At 46.9% G+C, this 24,139-nt stretch overlaps 1 protein-coding gene and 1 non-coding gene across 2 annotated transcripts in view; one reads left to right on the plus strand and one right to left on the minus strand.

Annotated features, from left to right (window-relative positions):
- The window catches only part of SEPTIN5 (septin 5), an 82,160-nt gene extending 64,481 nt beyond the window's left edge, over positions 1 to 17,679 (minus strand). The window contains exons 1-2 of the mRNA XM_033174725.1: positions 17,545 to 17,679; positions 17,331 to 17,341 (exon numbers count right to left, since the gene is read on the minus strand). Coding sequence (XP_033030616.1) covers positions 17,331 to 17,341; positions 17,545 to 17,587 — 54 coding nt within the window. The 5' untranslated portion in view covers positions 17,588 to 17,679. The remainder of the gene's footprint in view (positions 1 to 17,330; positions 17,342 to 17,544) is intronic.
- A 3,393-nt stretch (positions 17,680 to 21,072) lies between these two features.
- Positions 21,073 to 21,146, plus strand: TRNAK-CUU. Its single transcript has one exon. It is a non-coding gene; the product is annotated as a tRNA-Lys (tRNA).
- The last annotated feature ends 2,993 nt before the right edge of the window (positions 21,147 to 24,139 follow it).

The raw sequence follows: 24,139 nt of genomic DNA on the forward strand, positions 1-24,139 counted from the left end.
TGAAGGCATTTTGAAGTAATAATATTATTCTCACCCAGGTATATTCCAACCAGCCCTGAGCTGTTGTAATAGGACGGGTAGACACTCTCAGATGCACTGCATTTCACACGCAAAATTTCTATTTGGAAAAACTGGAATATAATTGTTGCCCGCCTGCCTTACCAGTAGAACTGAGTGAGGATTAGCACTCAGCACTTTAATAATTGCTGGTGAAAATAGGAAGTATTATAGTTGCCTTCTTCAGAGGCATCATCTCCACCTGTCATCACAAACTTGCCTAAAGCGTGAGCAAGATTAAAATTAAGAGTCGGAGCTGATTCAGTGAATCTGTCCATTTTCATGCCTCACTTTTCCTGTCTTAAATTCAGTTTGCCACATTTCTGCATCAGGTGTTTTTTTTAAAGCCCACATGAACATTTCTCAGAATTTTAGGGTGCATTTCCCCTAATATATCCATTTTTTTTTTGCAAGCAACTCCCCTCCAAATACTTTTAGCTTTTACATTTCTATCCCACCTTTCCAAGGAGCTCAGGGTGGCATCCGTGGTTTTCCTCCTCACCATTTATATATGCACAACAACCTTGCGGGATAAGCTTAGGCTGAGAGTCTGTGACTGGTCTGTGGCTGGCCCAAGGTCACCAAGCCACTTTTATGGCTGAGTGGAGATTCGAACCCTGGTCTCACAAGTCCTAGTCCAGCACTTTAAATGCTGCACCGCACATAATGCATATCGGTAGATTGTTTGCACTAATATGTGCATTTGTGTGTGCACTTTCTCCCAAACAGGGGTGCCAGCTGGAATGAAGGATTGTGGGGGATCCAGGTAAGCCCCGCCCTTCTTAATCGATCACATGATGCAGTGCGCACACATCCGTTGAATGGCAACGCCCATCAACTTGGGGGTGGGGCCTCAAATACTTTATTGTGGGGGCCAAAGCCAGAGTTCTCTGGTAGGGCTGAGCAAAATCTGGTTTTCAACATCACGATATATCACCAGCTAAACATTGTGCTATACTGTTATATCAAAATGTCTGAAATAAGGATGGAGCTCTGTAGAGGCATTGGATGGCGTCACGGTTTTTCCCACATTGAGATTTTATGCATAGAACCAGTGTCGGATTTACGTATAAGCTAAACAAGCTATAGCTTAGGGCCCCACTGTCTTGGGGGGACCCCAAAAAAATTTAAAGTGGGGAAAAACTGGATGTACATTTCATTTCCAAAATATAAGATAAAAAACAAATAAAATAAAACCTACATATAGCAACAGTGTTTTGTGTTATGTAGGCTCCTATTTGTTATGTGCAAATGGCTTTAGATACCTATTAGGTCCTTAAAGTACCAAAGAGCATATATTCAACACAAAAAAACAGCAACAATTTGTTGTTGACAAAGGACAGCGGAACATATAAAGGACCTCATTACCTTCAGTACCTTAGGGCCTCATGAAACCTAAATCCGGCCCTGCATAGAACACACACCCATGATTCACGATATAGCGCCGGGTCGATAATTATGACACCAATATCTCGATACGGATTTCAAATTAGTTTGGGGAGATATATTGCACAGCCCTATTCCTTGGAGAGAAGGATTGCTAAACCACTCTGAGGATTGGAGAAAACAGTTTCCCTTGAAGTTCCGCTGCACAAAACAGAACTCACTGGCCATTCCCTTGAAACTGAAAGGCCTTATGTTTTCAGTCTACCTACATGCTTAACTTTGGAGTATACAGAATTCCTCCTCGGTGTTCTTCTGCAGAGTGACCTTAGGAGCCCATCCTCAGTAGGTGATTCACCTCCTTTCATCGCTTATTGGTTCAAATCAGGTCAAAGGGTGGGAAGACTTTTCAGTGGCTAAAGTGCTCCCCTTTCGTGCCGACTTGTGGTTCTAAGATGCTGGACACAGAACCCCTGCTACAGAAATATTAAGGGGTCTTCAAGCCTCTGGAACCCCAGACCACTACACCTTTGATCCCCAGGCCTGACATATTATAGGTTATTGTGTGAAACCAAACCTTCGCCTCCAGGAAAACTAACCAGCAGAAGAAAAACTAGGAGGACCTCTCTGAACCAAGAATTTTGCTGGAATTGTATTTCCACTCCTTCGCCTTAAATTTCTCTTTGGGATGCTTGTTCAGTTCACGCCTTACCTGTTCTACTAGACCTAGAAACTCAGAACAATACTCTCTCAGGCTACAATCACACCCTTCACTTTGTTACTCCCACAGAGTTTCAGGTCACCTCCACACCCACAATCCACCCCCAAAACAAAGTTTCCTTCAAGTTGGGCAAACAGAGTTTCATCTGCTCTAAGGATGAAACCTTCCTTACCGGTAGAAGGTTCGATGTAGTCTGCATTTTATTTGTAAGTTCACACCCCGCCCTTCTATATATAGTGGACGCTCGGGTTGCGAACGTGATCCGTGCGGGAGGCACGTTCGCAACCCGCAGCGTTCGAAACCCGCAGCACCGCTTCTGCACACGCACGGATCGCGATTTGGCGCTCCTGCGCATCCGCAAAGCTCAATTTAGCGTTTCTGCGCATGTGCGAGCACTGAAACCTAGAAGTAACCCGTTTATTTATTATATTTCTACACTGCCCTTCATCCAAGAATCACAGGGCCATTCACAGTACAATAACACAGAAATGCATACCATAGTAACAAACAAAAAGAACACTTCTCCCCACCAACAGTTTAAAAGGCTGCAGATTGTTTAAGTAGCCCAAGGTCTGGTTGTAGAGGAATATTTTCGCCTGGCACCTAAAGATATGTAATGAAGGTACCAGGTGAGTCTCCCTGGGGAGAGCATTCCATAAATGGGGAGCCACCACAAAAAAGGCCGTGCTCTCATGTTGCCACACTCCAGACTTCTCACAGAGGAGGCAAGGGCCCTGAAGAAGGGCTTCAGATGATGACTGCAGGGCCCGAGTTGGTTTATATGGGGAGAGGCCGTCCTTGAGGTATTGCGGCCCTGAGCCGCTTCATATTGCAAGCTTGAGGGCAGGCAATGGTCATTATTCCTGGTATTTGCAATTGGTGTCTTTTCTTAGCTGCAGGAGCACGCTAAGTGCTTTTGAGATAATAAAATGTGCCCCAGTTCTATACAGAGCACAAACCTGAGATCAGCAAAGATAAAAATTTATCCTCAGACCCTGAAAATAGCAGAGCCGTCGCTGAGACTATGGTTGGGAAGTTATCAGGAAGCAAGTTAAGAGAACCTGACCAGAGCCTTTCAGCTCTCGGCGTGCTGAATCTTGCTCTCGTGCCATTAAAATGACAAGCCGTGTGAATCGCATTAGGACATCTTTGACAGTTGAGGGACATTTGCAAAACCACCCTTCCAAGAAGAATGTGCAACAGTAAACAGACAGCACTTTCCCCCCCCCCCGCCTCTCCCTCCCTTTGCTTCGAGGCTAAACATAGTGCTGACATTTTTAAAAAAGCAAAGAACACACCGACCACATCACTGACCACAGGGGAATTACTCTGTGTACTGAGGAACTCCCTGTCAACATGCTCTCTCTCACACACACACATACACAACAAGCTGATGGGTTTTGAATTGTAGACGTTGGAAGGGACCCCAAGGGTCATCTAGTCCAACCCCCGGCAATGCAGGATAAACATATGTTTCTATTTTGTTCTTTTACAAATTTAGTACAACATATAACTATAAAGTCAAACCACACCCATCTGTCAAGTGACTGATGTCACAGATGTTTTCAGCTGACAGGTGGGAGGACAGGGTTTAATCCTGCACTGGCTGTGCAATCTTGATCCCAGTGAAGAAGCCAAGGCAGCAAGGTTTAATCGCCACTCATCATCTGAGAAGGGATTAAAGCCCTGTGCAAAAGCACCCTTTGAAGCCACTCTTGTGAGAGAGCTACTTCAAATAAGCTTTAGCGAAGGCTTTAAAACAGAGCCTCTGCTCCCATTTGCTCAAACAGGACTGCAGAAGCTGTCGTAAAGCTGGTTGCCAAACCGTTCTCAGGAGCAGCCTTTCCCCCACCCCACCTGCTTTAAAAATTGGGGGGGGAAGTCTCGAGATTTAGAGAAATCTCATTTTGTGAATATGTATTTGGTATTGTAATAAATTTATACTTGTAAAATCAAATAAAAATGATTTTTTAAAAAAGGAATACTGTATATACTTGAGTATAAGCCTAGTTTTTCAGTACATTTTTTGTGCTGAAAAAGCTGCCCTCGGCTTATACTCGAGTGAGGCGGCCGGTGGGGGCAGCGAGAAAGAAGCCCTTTCTCTCCGCTCGTGCTGCCACGCACTCTCCCCAGTCAACCATTCCTTAAGAAGTGTACAAGAATGGCGGTTCTTTACTCTCCCCAGGCAGCTTGTTCCATTCCTGAACTGCTTGCATAAATGCAAACTCGGCAAAGGAGGAAGAGGAAGGAGCAGCCCAATGGGCTGCTTTCGGGCTGCTTGTTCCTCCTCCTCCTCCACAGCGGCAAAGGTGAACCGGCTTATACTTGAGTCAATAAGCTTTCCCAGGTTTCTGTAGGAAAATTAGGTGCCTCGGTTTATATTCGGGTCGGCTTATACTCGGGTATATACGGTAAATGTATAATTACTGGAGCAAAGTTTACAGGAGGGAAGGTGCTGCTTCAGAGAGCATTTTTGCCTGGATGGTTACAAAAGGCTACTTGAAAGTGACAGCAATCACAGCTTCAAAGAGATGACTCACTTGACATCACTATGACATCAAGTGACTGGCAATTGAGCAGCCCCGCCCACTTGTCCAATTTTGGCTCGTTGGGGTGGGGAAGATAAAGATCTCACCCTCCAGTCAGGAAACAATCCCCACCTCTGAATGTAGACCATACTTTGCTCAACGGACCAATGGTCTGACTCAGTATAAGAAGAAGAAGAAGAGTTTGGATTTGATATCCCGCTTTATCACTACCTGAAGGAGTCTCAAAGCGGCTAACATTCTCCTTTCCCTCCTTCCCCCACAACAAACACTCTGTGAGGTGAGTGGGGCTGAGAGACTTCAGAGAAGTGTGACTAGCCCAAGGTCACCCAGCAGCTGCATGTGGAGGAGCGGGGAATCAAACCCGGTTCCCCAGATTACAAGTCTACCGCTCTTAACCACTACACCACACTGGCTCTCAGAATAAGAGAATAATATAAGGCAGAATCCTACATTCCCCCCAAATGTATGCATCTGAAATTGCTGGAGTGGACAGAACGAGGAGAGGCAAATAATGGAAAATCCAATTAGGGTAAAAAAAAGCACTTAGATTTTATATTCTGCAAATGTTGCCCCATGTCAACAACACAGTGCATGGACGGAAAGCTTCTTCCCCCTCCCTGTGGGTCGTTTTATTCATTTGTCGGATTAATAATTCAAGGGACAAGAGCCCAGCAGTGGCTCCATGGTGCGTTGGCAAGGCTTTGATGAGCAGGCCTCCAGCCGCAGGGACATACATTTCCTGACCTCCTTTTTGCCACCGAATCAAAGGCAGCAGAGGACAGATATTGTCGAGGTGCATTTTCCACTGGGGGCGGGGGAAGCCTTCCCATGTGCCTCGAACAGGCCATCTGGCCAACGACAGGGGCTCCTGCCGCAGAGCCCCTTGGACAGATGTGCAGAAGGAGGTGAAGCTGGTCGAGGCTGGAAACCTTCTGACCTACACCTGACCCAGCCTGGCTAATATCCCAACTGTCGTCTTGTTCTGAGAGGCAGGCTGCATTTGGGCACAAGGAAGCCAAATAGGCAGAGAAGGAAGATGCATATTTTTATTTTTATTTTTATTTTTTGGTGTTCCTCTCTGACCTAGAAGCAGATGAAGAAGAAGCAGCAATAGCTTTGAGCTTTGGGAAGGGCCGATAGCCAAATCGTCTGACCGGGTAGAAGGCAGATAGTTGTGACAGACTTTCCCCCAGAGCTTTGCAGAGCTAACAGATGACTTCTCCGTGGCCAGAGTCCAAAGACCTACTTTATACAAATATCCAGGAGTTTTCACTGGCCCGGGTCAAGAAGGGGCTGGAGGGGGCATATGCCCCAAGCAGGATATTGGGGGGGGGGAGGCAGCAAAACAGCATGTAATATCAAAAGCTGCTAGGCGACCAGACACCCCAAAGTGTCCCTATTTTCCAGGGACAGCTCCGGATTTCTGATTTAATCCTGGAATGTCCCACTGTTGCTTAGGACGTGCATATTTTCATCAGAGAAATGTTGCAGGGTCATGTGGCCAGCATGACAAAGCCGCTTCTGGCGAACCAGAGCAGCGCACGGAAACGCCGTTTACCTTCCCGCTGGAGCAGTATCTATTTATCTACTTGCACTTGACGTGCTTTCGAACTCCTAGGTTGGCAGGAGCTGGGACCGAGCAACGGGAGCTCACCCCGTCGCAGGGATTCGAACCACCGACCTTCTGATCAGCAATCCCTAGGTTCTGTGGTTTAACCCACAGCGCCACCAGATTTATGTATAAGCTAAAAAGCTATTGCTTAGGGCCCCACTCTCTTGGGGGGGGGCCCAAAAAATTAAAGGGAAAAAACCCTGGTTGTACATTTCCAAAATATGAGATAAAAAACAAATAAAACAAAACCTACATACAGCAACAGTGTTTTGTGTTGTGTAGGCTCCTGTGGTGTAAATAATGGGCCCCGGCTGCTAGCCTGCTCCCTAAAGTATCACGGGTTTGCTCATTTCTATATACAGTGGTACCTTGGTTCTCAAACTTAATCCCTCAAAGGACAGCTTGATATATAAAGGGCCACATTACCTTCAGTAGCTTAGGGCCTCATCAAACCTAAATCCGGTCCTGTTTTTATTGGAGGAATGTTGGAGGGTATGAGAGACCAAGTAGAAGTGTTTAAATGAGCTATTCGCAAAAGGCCAGAAGCCTATCTTATAGGTCTAATAGGGAAGGATGTCCCAAAGAAGAGAACAAAACTATCTATCCTCCAAGGTAGTCCAATGGCCTGGCTTAGTATAAGGCACTTTCTGAGGTTCCTAAACATTGAATCAAGTTCCTTTGTCCAGTATAAGTTAGGGGGCAGTTTTCAGTCTCCTTGCATTTAAAGGTTTGTTCCATGCTGACTTCTTAAACACAACTGAAATATTTGCCCACTGAAAAGGGAGCAATGTATTTATCACATTACTCTGAGGAATCTTGAGGTAAACAGTTGGAAGTTTGTCCAAGCACAGCACATCTGTTGTGGCTTTTTTGTCTCTCACATCTGCTTCTTCTAGGCCAGTCACTTGGAGAAAGCAGAGTCCAGAGAGAAAAGAAATCCTAATAACAATTTGCCTCTGTGGGGAGGGAATTCACCACTTGGAGAATACCCTCTCCCTGGGCCACTCTCACCTGCCCCCCAACTTCTGATGACAACCAAGAGGGTCCCTCTCTGCTGATGTTTACATCCAAGAGGGTCTGTAGGGAAGGAAGGGATGTTGCAGATATTTGAGGCTTAAGTAGTTTAGGGCTTTAAACACTAGTGTGAGTACCTTTAGGGCTGCCGTATTTCAAAAAGTAAAAACCAGGACACCCCGAAAGTCAAATCCCAATGTTGTTGAGCCAAAAACCCACAATTGTTTGATTGACTTGCCCAAGATCCAAGACAAAGTGCCACCTTTCAGGAATTCCCCCCGATGTCAATTCCGCCTTTAAAATCCCGGTAATATCTGGGAAAATCCAGACTTTGGCAGCCCTAGTACCTTAAACCAGGGGTAGGCAACCTAAGGCCTAAGGGGCCAGATTCAGCCCAATCGCCCTCTAAATCCGGCCCATGGACGGTCCAGGAATCAGCGTGTTTTTACAAGAGTAGAATGTGTCCTTTTATTTTAAATGCATCTCTGGGTTATTTATGGGGCATAGAAATTTGTTCATTCCCCCCCAAAAAAAAATATAGTCCAGCCCACCACATGGTCTGAGGGATGGTGGACCGGCCCACGGCTGAAAAAGGTTGCTGACCCCTGCCTTAGACTGAGCCCCCAAACAAACTGGCAAATGGTAAATATGTGCACTGGAACACTGTTACCCTTAAGTTTTTGCACTTCTTTGAATTTCACAATATATTTCTCACATATTTTAGAATACAACGCATTCAGTTTACTGTTCTGGGCGCCACAATTTAAGAAGGATATTGACAAGCTGGAATGTGTGCAGAGGAGAGCAACTAAGATGTTCAAGGGTCTGGAAACCAAGCGCCTTATGATGAACAGTTGAAGAAGTTGGCCATGTTTAGCCTGGAAAAAAAGACTAAGAGATGGCCACGATCGACACCTTCAAATATCTGAAGGGCTGCCACACAGATGATGGAGCAAGCTTGCTTTCTGCTGCTCCAGATAGGAGGACCCCAACCAATGGATTCCAATTACAAGAAAGGAGATTGCGAGTAAACATTAGAAAGAACTTTCTGGAAGTCAAAGCTGTTCAACAGTGGAACAGAGTACCTCAGAAGATGGTGGACTCTCCAAAAGGTTGGATGGCCATCTGTCAGGGACCAGGGCCGGCGCGTCCATTTAGGTGAACTAGGCAATTGCCTAGGGCGCCAAAATGGAGGGGGCGCTGGCCAGGCTTGGGCGGGACGGGCTAGCCAGCCCCGTCTCATCCATTGGGGCTGGTGGCGCGGTGCGCCAGGGCGCCGGCCCCCCCCAGGGGCGACCCCGCCGGCATGCTGGGCGCCCCCTCCCCAACCCGCCCCCACAGCCACTACCACCCATACTGCTCCCGGGCGGGCTGTGAGCCGACCGCCCGGCCCTGTCTTCGAGCGCAGCGAGCGGGAGGAGCCGCGCAGCCCCGCCGGCGGCCTCCCCCACCCCCACAGGTGACCGGGTGCTTGCGCCACCCGCGGTCTCCCCCGGACGCCCCGGACGAAAGGGGGCACCAGAAAGATCACCGTGCCACGGCGACAGATGTGCCTGAGACGGCCTTGGGGCTAGCAGCAGCTTCTCTGCTGTAGCGGAGAGGTGCTGCTTGCCCCCTATACCACCACCCCCACCTCCCGCTAAAGCAGGCTTTGGCGGGGGGGGGGACGCCAGAAGGTGGTTCGTTTAGGGCGCAAGAAGCCCTAGCGCCGGTCCTGGTCAGGGATTCTTTGGCTGTGATTCCTGCACTGGAGTGGGTTGGACAAGTCGACCCTTGGGGTCCCTTCCAACTCTACAATTCTGTGATACAAAACTTGTAAAAAAAAAAATGTTCCAAAACAATGCAAATGTCTGTAGTCTGTAGGCATGTGGTACATGTGGAAAAAAACAAATGGAGTGATCTGTTCCATTCCTGTTTGAGGCCCAGTCCTCAAGAATACTTTCACAGCCAGGCTAAAACTGGCTGGGAGGATTTTATTTATTTATTTATTTATTTACTTACTTACTTACTTACAAAAAGATAACTCTGATGAAGGGGAGAAATAAGATTCAGTTTGTCTGTAAATTGAACCTACCTAAATCACACCTCTCACAACACAACCAGCCTCTGAAATCCACAATCCTCTTTAATTTTTCAAATAATGTGTACTCTAAGTAATGCGTACAAAAATACATATATTGAAGGAAAGTGCTTTGCGGAAATGTGTATATTGGGCAAAAATTGCACCAAACATGTATATATCAGCAGAAATATATTAGCACTAAAGTGCTGGTGAATTTTCACAATAACTTTCTCTTTAAAAAAAAAAAAAAGACAAATGCAAACTCAGAGGTGCCTTAAAATGTTCTCCCACCTAATTCTGAGGCAGATCCCACTGGGGGTAGATAAAACTAGAACAGCAATAATGTTTAATGTCCTTTAAAGGGGGGGGTGATATTTCACTACTCATTCATGATTTTTATAAGTTTTCTCCATGTGTCTAATTGTTCAAAAGTGTGTGCCCTGTTAATTTAGCAAGAGATAAAGCATTTCAATGCTCGGGCCATGGACAGTATCATTAAATAAAATCAAAAACAGAAGATAACTACGTTAATATTTACAACCCAGAAAACCCAAGGATCGATCCCTGCATTTCTTTAGCCTATAATACCGTTCTTGAGATAAGCCATCTCACAGACGGTTCCCCAGATGGTCTGTGCAAAAGGCAATCCTTTGATGGCATGATTCATCATTACAAGGAGTGGGTAGATCTTGCAAAGGGTTGGGAAAGAAGTCTCTCCAAATATAGAGGCAGCCCCGTGTCTAATCAGGAGGCTCAGGAAAATGGGACACGCCGATAGTCAGAAGTTCAAGGCTAATTGGGAAAACGAGATCTACTGCATATTTCAGATGCCCACAAAAGACACACGCCAAGACAACAAAGCTTGTACGGCAGAGTTTGTGGAAGCAGACATTGCCTCCCAACCTTCTCCTGACAACTCCGAAATTTAAATAAATGTTGCTCTCCTTGACATTATTTTCATAATCATTTTTTATAGTGTCACACGCTTCTCCGCCAAAGCACAACAGACTAGCTGTCCGTTCAAAAAAGAGCGGTGCCCCCTCTGGGCATACCAAGGCCCCATCTGCACTATACATTTAAAGCAGTATCATACCACTCTAAGCAGCCCACCCAAGGAATCCTGGGAAGTGTAGTTTCTTAAGGGCGCTGAGAGGTGTTAGGAGACCCCAATGACCCTTCACAGAGCTTAAATTCTCAGAGCGGTTTCATAGTCAATCCCTCTTCCCAGAGAAATCTGGGAATTATTGCTCTGTGAGGGGAAAGGGGGGGGTCTCCTAACGACTCTCAGCACCCGTAACAAACCACACTTCCCAGGATTCTCTGGGGGAAGTCAAGACTGTGGTAGGGTGGTATGGATGAAGCCTTTCTCCGATGCTGTTGATGGGACAGAGTCTTCTGTGGCACTTGAGGGCAAGTCAGCCTATGGAGGGCAGGGCAGGTGGAACACACAGCTCGGTACGTCTGACACTTCACCAAATCTATCTAGATTTATGTCTGTAAGATCAGTGGTGCTTCTTTCAAAGAAAAGGCTTTTTTAATACTGCAGTGCAGTATCTGAATTTTAATAGACCTGTTTTATATTTTATATGGTTTTAATTCTCTTATAGTTCAACAGTGGCATTTTCAGCTATTGTCTTTTATGTGTTTCCAGTGTTCTGTATTTTATCCAGGTTGCCTTAACTTTGGTAAGCCACCTTGAGTTCCAGACTGCGGGAAAGGCAAAATATTTTGATAATAATAACAGGATGGTTGTTATTCAAGCCCTTTCAATATCCAGGCACCATGCAGATTTTTAAAATATAGATAGATGATAGATAGATAGATAGATAGATAGATAGATAGATAGATAGATAGATAGATAGATATACAGGTGAAACTCGAAAAATTAGAATATCATGGAAAGGTTCATTTCTTTCAGTAATTCAGCTTAAAAGGTGAAACTAATATATGAGATAGACTCATGACATGCAAAGCGAGATATGTCAAGCCTTTATTGGTAATAATTGTGATAATTATGGTGTACAGCTGATGAGAACCCTAAATTAACAATCTCAACTTTGGGGTTTTCATCAGCTGCACGCCATAATCATCACAATTATAACAAGCAAAGGCTTGACATATCTCGCTTTGCATGTCATGAGTTTATCTCATATATTAAACTCCAGTAGCTAATGAAGACAATTGCTTACATAAATGAACTTTTCCATGATATTCTAATTTTTCGAGTTTCACCTGTAGATGGATGATAGATTTGCCTTTCAATGCAAACTGAATCTAATTTCTTCCCCATCCCAGAGGCACCAACTTGCTCCCAAGATTGAGGGGGGGGGGCTAGTGGAGTGAAAGCAAGCTATGAATACAATCCAGTTTGGGCAAAATGGACGTAATTATTATTATTATTAATTATTATTGTGTGGGTCTGCCCTCCATTTACAGTCCTATTACACTGGGTGTCCTAAGTCCTCTCTGCCTATTTTCTTCGCGCACCTCTGCCACTCAATTCTGGTTGTCCTTTTCCTAAATTATAAAGCTGCAATGCTTTGGGTCCCGTGCCTTTACATCTTGCAATGCCTCCTTTAGCTACTGTTTTTTTTTCCAGGCTGAAGGAAGGGGCATAACTTGATTCCAATTGATGGGGACCACAGAGTGGGCTTGTGGGTTTCAATAAGGCCTCTCCCTGACCACTGGCAGAGGAAGGGAGTGCGGTGGGGGCAGACCGCCCCGGGTACCATCAATGAGTGGGGTGACAAAATGCAACTCGACGCTGCCTGTGAAACCGAGCATAGTTGAGTTGCATCGTGACACGTCCCCTTCCCAACAATTGGCCAGGCTCTCCCTGCCCGTCCCATCCCATCCATGTCCCACCCTTGGGGGGGACCCTGCCTTGCCTCGTGAGCAGCAGCCCCCTGTGCTCCCGGGCTGCTTGAGGAGGGCAGGGTGCAGCTTTCTTTGACAGGCGGGTGGAGGGAGGGAGGAGGAATTTCAATGTGGGGAGGTGACAGAAAAAACTGCACTGGGTACCACCTGACCTTGCTACGCCACTGCCCCTGACTTTTTCCTATGCAATGTGAGCATGGCACATAAATCTGCACAATCTCAGGGTGTGCTCATATTGCCACTTACTTTGTGTCCAGTCTGACTGGAAAACTGGACGCAGAGCAAGCCATAATTTGAACATACTGTAACAGTCATCGCACATGCACAGATGAGCACACATGCGCAGGGAAACCCAGTATGCATGACATTTCAGGGCACCCCTGCCCTCTCTCAGATATGAACAACACCATGCAAATTCAGCTTGAAACACAGCAGGGGAGAAATGACCTCGCGGCGTTTCGAGCTGCTAATATGGATGTGCCATCATGCTCCCTAATTACCACACAGACAGGTAGTCACACTTATTATTTTGCACTGTTTCTTCCTTGAAGTACATCTTGAAAGAGTACAGATGCCGGGTGTTGCCTAGCTACAAGACTGGATGCAGATGCAGAAAAAATGCCTTCTGTCTCCAGCAATGCTGCTAAACCTATTCTTATCCCACTAAGGCTTCGTGTTTCTCTGTGAGGTACCATTGTGCGTGCCTAGTTGACAGAGGGCCAGTTCTCAAGTTACACCTGTGTAAGCAGAATTAGTGGTGACCTTTCTTCTCCCCCCCCCCCGAAGGCACACAAGACGGAGGCACACAGGACGGCATTACTGAAAAATGCAACGTCTCCATATTGGTCTGAAAAACAACAGATCTCCCAGCAAAACATTCTGGGGTAATTTTGGCATTTGATGTGCTGACCTTTATGGCAGAGCCAGGGAACCTTTCTTCTGTGTAGGACTGTTGAGCCAATGGTGCACAGACATCACAAGATTGTACAGATCTCTCCGCGAGCCACACAGTCTCTGTGGGTTTCATGAAATTAGGGTTCTCGTGCAGCCTGTGGGTTGCAGGTTCCTTACCCCATTGGTCAAATCCAACATGGCAGACATATAGAAAGTGTGCCTAACTGAACGTTAGTTGCAAACATAGGTTTCATTTCCCCCTCCCCCCAGGCATTTGAGGAGGGGGAATTTAGTGCAGGGGAGGTCCCAACCCTTTCCCATCCACTGTTAACTCTAAGTTGCCCCATCCCAAGAAGTCTCCTTCGCAAAGTTCCCAAAGTGCATTTAGCAAGATACGTATGCTTTTGGAATTCTAATGGAGGGCAGGAGGGAGATTTATGTAGAAGAAGCAGTAACAATAGCATCATCAATTGGTTCGTCTGACTCAGAATTGTTTATTCCATGGGTGGCCAACATTATCCCCTTGAGATGTTGATGGACTACAACTCCCACCAACCTCACCCAACATGGCCAATGGTCGGGGTGAAGGAAACTGTAGTCCAGCAACACCTGGAGGACCACAGGTTCCCCATCGCTGCTCTAAAGCAACCTTCTCCATCCTAGTGTCCTCCATTGACTATGGAGTCCAATGACATCTGAAGGATAGCATGTTGGCTACTCGTGGTATATAGGATACCAATCTATCTTGGTTGTGCCTAAAATGAAGAAGGCAGTTACTTTGGGAGCATGTGTGCCTTTAATTGACTTATTTATCCCAGCACATAATTTGAGAATTACTGTGCCAAGAACATGGCAGCAGCCCAACTGGATCAGACAGAAAAGGCCCATCTTGTCCAGCATCCCAATTTCCACTATGGCCAGGCAGTCACTCCTGGGAATATAGGGTGTTGTTATAAAAGGGTGTTAAGTCCAGTCAAAGGAGACTAGGGGCTTGTGGCGCTCATTTTGCTTCAGACCTAGGGAGCCAGTGTTTGTCCACAGACAGCTTTCCAGGTCATGTGGTCAGCAGGACTAAACCACTTCTGGCACAATGGGACACCGTGACGGAAACCAGAGCGCACAGAAACGCCATTTACCTTCCTGCCACAGTGGTACCCATTTATCTACTTGCACTTTTTGGTGTGCTTTTGAACTGCTAGGTTGGCAGGAGCTGGGATGAAGCAACGGGAGCTCACTCCGTCACGGGGATTCAAATCGCTGACCTTCCGATCAGCAAGCCCAAGAGGCTCAGTGGTTTAGACCACAGTGCCACCCACGTTCCTGGTGTTGCTATATGCCAAGTCAGACTAGTGGGCCATCTATCTCAGTATTGTCTACAACCTTTTTTTTTCTTTTTTCGTAAGGGCCACGCTAGCTTATAGCAGGTCAGACTATTCATCCACCTAACCCAGTATTATCTACTCTAGTGACAGTCCACATGTTGTCCTGCAGATGCTTTGGACTACAACTCCCATCATCCCTGATCATTGGCCATACTGGCTAGCACTGGTGGGAACTGCAGTCCAACAACATCTGGAGAAGAAGAAGAAGAAGAAGAAGAAGAAGAAGAAGAAGAAGAAGAGGAGGAGGAGGAGGAGGAGGAGGAGGAGGAGGAGGAGGAGTTTGGATTTGATATCCCGCTTTTCACTACCCGAAGGAGTCTCAAAGCGGCTAACATTCTCCTTTCCCTTCCTCCCCCACAACAAACACTCTGTGAGGTGAGTGGGGCTGAGAGACTTCAGAGAAGTGTGACTAGCCCAAGGTCACCCAGCAGCTGCATGTGGAGGAGCGGAGACGTGAGATTACGCGTCTACCACTCTTAACCACTACACCACACTGGCTCTCCACTATGCTGCCTACCCCTGTTGTACCCTGGCTGACAGTGGCTCTCCGATTCCCCCAAAGGTGCCAGGGATTGAACCCGGACATAGGAAGCTGCCTTCATACCGAATCAGACATTTGGTCCACCTAGCTCAGCATTCTTCGCCAGGCATGGTAAACCTGTTCCCCCATCCAGATACGGTTGTACTCCAGCTTCCATGATCCTTGGCCATTGGCCATGCTGCGTGAAGCTGTTGGGAGTTGGAGTCCAGAAACATCAGGAATTCCAGAGGTTCCCCAACTTTGATCTCGATCATGCTGGAAGAACCTCAGGCCTCTCTATCCGGTCCCTCAGGCCTCTCCCCTGGCCATCTTCATTGGGCTGTGCCCTCCACAACAGCTGGTTCTGGTGCCTGCAAGCCATGCCATCAGTGAGGATCTTCCTTTGCAGCTTGAGTTCAAGCCAGGCCACAAAGGAAGAAATGAAAAAAGGGAAGAATGCACCTTCCGGATTCTTTCCTTTGAAGTCAGGTCCCCAAAGACCAGGGTCACAGCTCCTCTTGTTGGTTCCTAAACCAACTGCTCAAAAGCAGAGTCATTTGGCATCTCTTAGAAAGTTCGCCTCTTGGCCGGAACAAGCGATTGCCCCAGTCTAGGAGAAGGGAATTGAAGTCACCCCTTTCTCTGCCTCCTGGATTTCATCCTCTCTCCCTCAAGAAAGTGCAATAGCTCAGTGACTGAGCACACAGAAAGTCCCAGATTCAATGAGCATCAGCAAACCCACCACTTCAAGTCTGCACTTATCTGCCGTCAGAAATGATTAATAACCAGGAGAGTTGAAGCATCACCCCATTCATTCCCTAGGCCAATTGTGGCGTTGTGGCGGTAATTGCAGAATAAACTATCTTCTCTCTCTGTCTTTCTGTCTGTCTGTCTGTCTGTCTGTCTCTCTCTCTCTCTCTCTCTCTCTCTGTGTGTGTGTGTGTGTGTGTGTGTGTGACACACACAGTCCGGTTTACAATACCAAATACCGAAACAAGCTTTTCTTTTCCTGCAATTCCTTTAACCGCTGGATTTTCAGTCCCACCAAACCTTGAACGCCAAGCCAAGAGACATTAATTCAACTCTTCCTGTATCTCCATTGAGAATGATTCATGATACTGGAAGGCCAAGCCAATCTCAGTTCACTCCCTAGGCTGGTGCTGAAGCTTAATCACCAGAGAGAGAAAAACCTTTCTCATTAAATACACACACACACACACACACACACACTCCCAGGCTTCGGTTCATCCTAGAACGCCAAATAACAAACCCACATTTTAAAAGGCATGCAGATAGATAAGCACAGACACAAACACAAGCATACACCATTTTCTTCTAGATGCTAGAAATACAAAGGCGCAAACGAAGTCACAGATAAACAAGTCTTCCTTGATGCGTTCTAGTTACATCACCCCTTCCAAGCTCATGCAAACAGGCACACATCTCCAGAGAGTTGTGTGCCAAAGGGATGCTGAAGAGGTGTGGACCACAGCAAGGAAGGGAAGTATCAAAAAGGGAAAACAACAACAGCATGCTTTTAATGTCAAAAGAAGGATCCCAGAGAAACGCAGGCTGACTGTGCCATCTCCACTTGCCTGGCCCTAAAGCAGATGTGGTCCTGTGGCCCTAAGTCTAGATGCATAACAGTTCCATCATCCCTGGCCAATTGTCATGATGGTGGATGCAGCCCAAAAAACGTACCGGAGAGGTCACAGATTTCCCAATCGTGCCCTAAAGCACCACGAGGGCGACCAAGTCGGGTTGTCTGACCATCCACTGGGTGTGGAGCCTTGCTTCAAAACACATGCACACACCACGCCATCGCCAGCATCACACAGAGAGTGTGGATGCCACCAGAATCCATCATGGGATTTTTGTTCCAGCCATTAAAGAGGAAACAGAGCTCCTTTCTCTCCACCTCGCCTTCCCCAGTGTCAGCTACCGACACAGGCAGACTGGTAGCAAAACACACACACAAACACATACAATGAACCTTCCAAACAGCAAAAGTCCCTCAAAAATTAGGGGCTGACAAAGAGGATGAAGGGGATGGGGGGGGGGGTGGAGAATAAGTCCTTCCTTAAAGCAGCAAAGAAAAGGGATGCGCCTCTTTTTCGGGGGAGGGGGGAGGCACCCTGATTTGATAGCATCACTTGGGAATGAAAAGAGCCACAACCGAGAAAATATAATAATAATAATAATAATAATAATAATAATAATAATAATAATAATAATAATAATAATAATAACAAGCCTCACCTGTTTTTCTTCTGCAAAGGGACACACGTTGGGAAGCAGCGAGAGATGTCCAGGATGGGATCGGAGAGGAGGGGAATAAAACGGGAAGGCATTAGCAACGTCCAGCATGAGTCCCAGTAATAATAATAATAATAATAATAATAATAATAATAATAATAATAATAATAAATATGCATGAATGTGAATGCACCCATTAGGAGCTCCCTCGCCTTACCTGGGTTGACCAGCTTGCTTTTGTATCGTATGGCCGTGCTCATCTTTCTCTCTTAAGGGGTCAGAGGGGATTGCACCAGATGTAGCTTCCTCCGGAGAGGCGAGCCACCCTCTTTTCTGAGCTGCTGCTGCTGCTGCTTCCACTCCGGTCCCCCCTCCTGACTACAAAAAGGTCTCTCTATCTCTCTCGCTCTCTCTCTTTCTCTCCCTCTCTCTCTCTCTCTGCATGCGCCTGTCAACTAGAATCTGCCGCTGCCGCTGCTGCATTAGAGAAGCTGGCCGAGGGAGGAAAAATTAAAAAATGGAAGGCGGGGCAGGATGCGGCCCAGCCCTGCCCACAGCCCTCAGCCAATCAGAGCCTCGCCCTGAGCCACCCTATCTCCATCCTCCGCCTCCTTTTCCAGCCTGCAAGCGAGCGGCTACAGAGCATCCTCCGTTCTCCCTTTTGTTATTATTATTAGTATTACTCTTTCGCAGACATCAGATGGAAAAGGAGGGGGGGGGTAAGCATGGCTCTGGGCCTCCCTTCCAAGTTGGAAGCCGCAAGGAAACAGGGTCTTCTGCATGTGTGCGTGTCTAGATGTTGGATGGTGAATGATGATAAAGTGTGTGTCTGCGTTATATGTGCTTTTATTATGACACTGGAGTAGTGGTTAAAGTGCTAGGCTAGGACATTGGGAGGCCTGGGTTCAAATTCGCGGCCAGCCACAAAGCCCACTGGGTGACTTTTGGGTCAGTTACCCTCTCTCGGCCCGAACTGCCTCACAGGGTTGTTGTGAGGGTAAAATGAAGAGGAAGAGAAGTGTGCATACCACCTTGGGCTCTCTGGAGGACGGAGGCAGGATATAAATGTAAGAATAAACAAATAAACTGCTTTTTGGTAAACCGCTTTGAGGTTGTTTCTACGATTGAGCGGTATATGGATTTTATTAAGTAAGTTTATATATATATATATATATATATAGATATATATATAGATATATATATATGCAGTGTAAGTCTGTGCACGATTTTTAAAGCATTGCAAGTCTGTTCTGAGTGTTTGAGCGATGATGTGTCAGTCACTAAGACCATCTATTTATTACAGTGACAGACAAAGCAGACATTATGGTCTTAAAGGCAGAAGCCAAGGCTTAAATATCTCTGTTTTGTTAGTCATTGTAGTTGTGTGTGTGTGTGTGTGTGTGTGTGTGCGTGCGTGTGTGTGTGTGTGTGTGCGTGCGTGTGCGCGCGCACGCGCAAGCTCTCAAGATGCACACAAATGTATGGAAGTTTATTTTGAGGGGGGAAGTATTGATATTAGAAGATAAGAGGATCAGTAAACGAGTAAAGAAACTGATTGCAACAGCCTTATGCAGCAAGGTTGCCTGGGAGTAAGTCTCTCTGAATTCAATGAGGCTTACTTCAAAGTAGACACAAAAATGATCGCAGTGTTTGCATATTATTATGATTATTAAAGTTAATTTATCAATTGCCTTTTAAACCACTGTCTCAAGGTGATTTGCATCTCTCTCCTTTCTTTGGTGATCCCTCGTAGCCAAGTAAGATTGTCATGAACACGGTCTTCTTAACAATGAGTCCGTGACTGTGGAGGCCAATTCTGGATCCACGCATCGTTCCACAGTGGGGACATAGGTTTTCCAGGTGGGAGTTGATCACGGTGAGGGTTTTCCAAACGTGCCTTCCTCTTAGCATATTTCTCCCTTTCGCACTGCGTTCGAGCATCTTCAAAGCCCATTACACCTTTGGTAAAGGCTGTTCTCCAATTGGAGCGCTCGCAGGACAGTGTTTCCCAGTTGTCAGTGTCTACACTACACTTTTGAAGATTTGCGTTCAGAGAGTCTTTAAACCTCTTTTGTTGGCCACCAGCATTATGCTTTCCATTTTTAAGTTTGGAATAGAGTAGTTGCTTTGGAAGACAAGAATCAGGCATTTGCACAATATGACCAGTCCAACGAAGTTGATGTTGAAAGAATCATTGCTTCAACACTGGCGCTAAAAGGCTCTCATAGTCACTGAAGATACCTGTTCCTCCAGTGACAGAGTTGCATCTAAGAGCATCTCCAAACTACACACCTGGCAGAATGTGACCCCATCCAGGGCAGGCCACTTACCTTTCCCTGACCAGTACAACATGCTTGCTGGACAGCAGCACTAAAACAGCCCTAGAAGACCAATGTGTGTAACCTAGATGAGTTATAAGGTGACATTTTCAAAGAAAAAATACATAGGCTTGTATGAGACTAAGTCACAGAGTAGACCCATTGAAATTAATGAAACTGAGTTAGTCACACTCATCAGTTTCAATGGGTCTACTCTGAGTAGGACTAGCGTTGGATACAAGCCAGAGGTGCTTGAACTTGTTTGGAAGTGGATCAGAGCCTTTATGGGCCTCCACATTGGAAATAGAACTATTTCCCACTGGAAATAAACTATTTTCCCCAGCCAAACCCTCCTTCAAATTAGCAAGGCTTGGTTTTCTCCACCTTGGGCAATCTTGCAAATGGGCTATTGGGTTTCAACAGCTTGCATAGGGAAGGGAGATTCTGGCAAAAGAAAGGTGTATTTGGAAAGGGACTTGACTGGCGAGTTTGCTCCTAGGACAAGCCTTGAAGGCTTAATACTCCCGTGTAACAAGAGTGGAGGGTGGGAATCCAGCATCCCTGTACAACTGTGCTCTCCTGGACGCATGGCATGCCAGGTCTATTTTAAAGGCTGGCAGCTTAATCATTTCTAAAACTCAAGCTTGGAAAGGAATTTGCCGCCTCCTCCTCAAACCTGTATTTACCGAGTGTCGGCAATGTTGACTGGAGCCGTACAGAACAGCGGGTCTTTTGTACAATTCACCTTGTGGGGGGCAGGGGGGTGTTTGACAGCCCACAGCACGGGTTGGGTTGAAGTTTACATCAGCAATCTGTTGGTAGATCATCTGGGTGACCTGCAGGAGATCACCAAGGGTTGCTGTTTCAGCAATAGCAACAAATCCACTCTTCTGCACCTAAATTAGATTTCTGAAATGAAGAAGGCTTGGGGGTAACCAGGAGAGGATATGTGTGTGTTTTCGTTTTTAAGGACTGTGAGCTCAGCTCTGTTACCGAAAATGAGATTGCTAGGCTCAAGATGTGCTCAGAAGCACCCTGTTCTTTAATTGTAACTAGTGGGGGCCAGAGCTCATTGGGAATGGTATGCCAGAGGTCCGGGTGCCCATTAGTAGGTGGAGCCAAGGAAATGGGGGGTGGAGCCAACTAATTCTGGTTTTGTCCCTATCCTCTCTGCTGAGTTCTACAAAGGCAATCCTGAGACTGAGGAAGATAGCCTAATGGATCGACCTCCACTGATTCTAACCGACTGCCTTTTGCAGCCCTCTCTGATTGTTAGGTCTTGGAGCTGTAGTAAAAAGAAAAAGGGAAAAGGAAAGTAGATATACGAAACCTGTGGTGTGCACATCCCTGGCCTGCAGGACTCAGCAAGCCAGTTCTGCGTTTTAAAACTGGATAGTGCTGTTTTCTGTTTATGAAAAGAAGGGTAGGCCTGAGATAGCTCAGTCGGTAAAGCATGAGACTCTTAATCTCAGGGTCGTGGGTTCAAGCCCCACGTTGGGCAGAAGACTCCTGCGTTGGAACCGGATGGTCTAAATGACCCTATTAGTCCCTTCCAGCTATATGATTCTATCAGGCACTCAGAACACTTTCCAAGTCACATGTAGGCACCATGACCCTCAAAACAGGACCAATAACAGTTTCAGGGGAGGTTAGGAAAATGAGCTGGTCACATCATGGAGAATCCAGTCAGCCTGCTTTGAATCTAAGGCTGCTGCAGTTCTGCACATTCTGCCAAGGAGGAAACCCTACTGAAGAAGAAGAAGAAGAGTCCCAATTCAAGAGCAGAGCACTTTGCTTTGCATGAAGAAGGTTCCAGTTCAATCTCCAGGAAGGACTGGGAAGGAGCCCTGTCCAAAACCCTAACAATAATTGAGCTTCTTGGGTCGCAGCTCAGTGGCAGAGCATCTGATTTTCATAACAGAATCATCATAGAATTATAGAGTTGGAAGGGACCACGAGGGTCATCTAGTCCAACCCCCTGCAATGCAGGAATCTTTCGCCCAACATGGGGCTTGAACCCACGAGCATGAGATTAAGAGTCTTGCGCTCTACTGACTGAGCTATTTTCATGCTTTAGGCCCCTCATCATCTCCAGGCAGGACAGGGAGACACACACCCGTCTGAAACCCTGGAGAGTCACTGTCAGTCAGTGTAGACAATATTGAGCTGGATGGACTGACTCTGAATAAGACAGCATCCTAGGGACCTAAATACCTAAATGATTTATTATAATTATGCATTTTCTGATTTCTGACCCAGAAGACCTTTTTGAAACGGCTAGGCTGAATAATCAACTGTTACTTAAAAGAAATTTAAAAAGAGGGGGTGTTAGGAGAGGGTAGTACCTCTGGTGGGTGACATGTCCTGCTCCTTCTAGGGTACTTTGCCCACCTTTGGTCCCCACCCTGCACTCAGATCTCACCTGTGGCTCCTACAAGCTGTAACACGTGACAGTGGCCACACCCCGGGAATGGCTTTGACAGGCCGGCTAAACCAGGTGAGGGTAGCGGATGGGTCTCAAACCCTCGGTGAGTTAGGGACTTCCCCTGCATGCGAAGAGGATTGTGTGGATGAGACCAAGAGTGGGTCCAACAGTCAAGGAGGCGGTTTCTGCATGTGCTGTAGAGGGAATCGTGGGGCAGATGAGGCTGGGAAAGTAGCCCATTTAGGAGAAGGAAAACTCTGACCCTAAACCTCCACTGCCTTGTGGGATATCTTTGGGAGAAGCTGAAGGATTAAACCCCACACAGTCTAGTGAAGTCCCTCGGATGGTGCTTTGTACGCCTCCTTCCAGCAACTCCTGCAGCCAAGCTGGTGCCAAACGTATTGCTCTGCTTTCCTTTGGACCACATCAGCAAGACTTGTCATCTGGGCAGCCCAGGACATCCATATAAACTGTCCAGGCTTTGCCCCCTGGGGAGGTCACTTTGGTGCTGCTACAGCAGCAGTTTGACTTCACCCCCGGAGGCGCACCCCCTTGTCTCTCAAGTCAGGCTATTTTCTACATACATACCTCCCATCCAGACAAGCAAGAGGCACTGTGGTGTAGTGGTTAAGAGCGGTAGACTCGTTATCTGGGGAACCTGGTTCGCATCTCCACTCCTCCACATGCAGCTGCTGGGTGACCTTGGGCTAGTCCCACTTCTCTGATGTCTCTCAGCCCCACTCACCTCACAGAGTGTTTGTTGTGGGGGAGGAAGGGAAAGGAGAATGTTAGCCGCTTTGAGACTCCTTCGGGTAGTGATAAAGCGGGATATCAAATCCAAACTCTTCTTCTTCACTATTTACTGGAGTTCGACACATTCCAAACACTGGCGGTGTAAAGCAGAGAGCCAGTGAGGCGTGTGGCCTGGGGAAGAGTTCTGAGGGCCAGACTGAGAGGCCTGGGGGCCGAGGTCCCCCTCTCCCGCAGTAATATACTTATATTCGTGCGGGGAAACTGGTGCGTTCAAGTGGTTGCTGCCATAATCAAATACCACCTTTTTGAACTGATGCAGCCATTACTGCAGGCCTTCTTCCGTCACCTCTTCCGCACGACGACGCAAAGAAGAAAAGCTCAGAAAGTTGGCCGCTGGCCTGTCGCAACAAATGCATGTAACCAAAGCTGCTTGGAGACCTCTCAAGTTCTCAGTTTAACTCAATCAATGGGGGTGGGGTGGGAAAGAAGAAACAGAGTCCATATTGGCATTATTTTTTAATGGCTAGATAACCACAAAGCCGTTCAAGACTCTGCTGCGCAACAAAAGGCAATCTCACCGAGTCAGATCCATACATTGCTTGACAGCCTGCCACCGGAAATTTAAGTCGGAGACAGACTAAATGGATAATTCAAAGCTTGTTCAGGAGAATGTGTCGTGGTGGGTTTCCTCCTGCCAAAACACCACAGAAGAAGAGGCCTGCTGGCTGGATCAGACCAAGGGTTCCTCTAGTACAGGCATGTCCAAACCTGGCCCTCCAGTTGTTTTGGGACTACAACTCCCATCATCCCTAGCTAACAGGACCAGTGGTCAGGGATGATGGGAATTGTAGTCCCAAAACAGCCAGAGGGCCAAGCTTGGACATGCCTGCTCTAGTATGGGACAGAGGGAGGGGTAATTTGCAGCTCTTGACTTAATCTCAGAAGACGTCTGCAAGAGATCATTTCAGAGCTATCTTTCCCTGTCTTGGCAGCCTGCTAGATTGGGAGTGGGAGGGCTAAAAGAGAGGGGGAAAGGGATTGTCCCACCCACTTTTTGCTCTAGTCCCACCCGCTTTGGCTTTGGTCCCGCCCACTGCTGGATTTAGTCCTACCCACCACTAGCATGTGTCTTCAGAGAGAGAGAAAGGCTCCTCCTCCTCCACCAGATGCTGGTGAAGCAGATGCTCCCAGGATGCTTTGGGGAAAGTCATGTGTCATGGACTGGCTGGATGCAGAGGAGTGGTGGACAGGGGAGACCCCAGGGCAACACAGCTCAGAGTCAGGGGAATGGTGGTTGGATGGCGATGAGTGGTCAG

The sequence above is a fragment of the Lacerta agilis genome, chromosome 17 (genome assembly GCF_009819535.1).
Source record: "Lacerta agilis isolate rLacAgi1 chromosome 17, rLacAgi1.pri, whole genome shotgun sequence".
NCBI lineage: Eukaryota > Metazoa > Chordata > Lepidosauria > Squamata > Lacertidae > Lacerta > Lacerta agilis.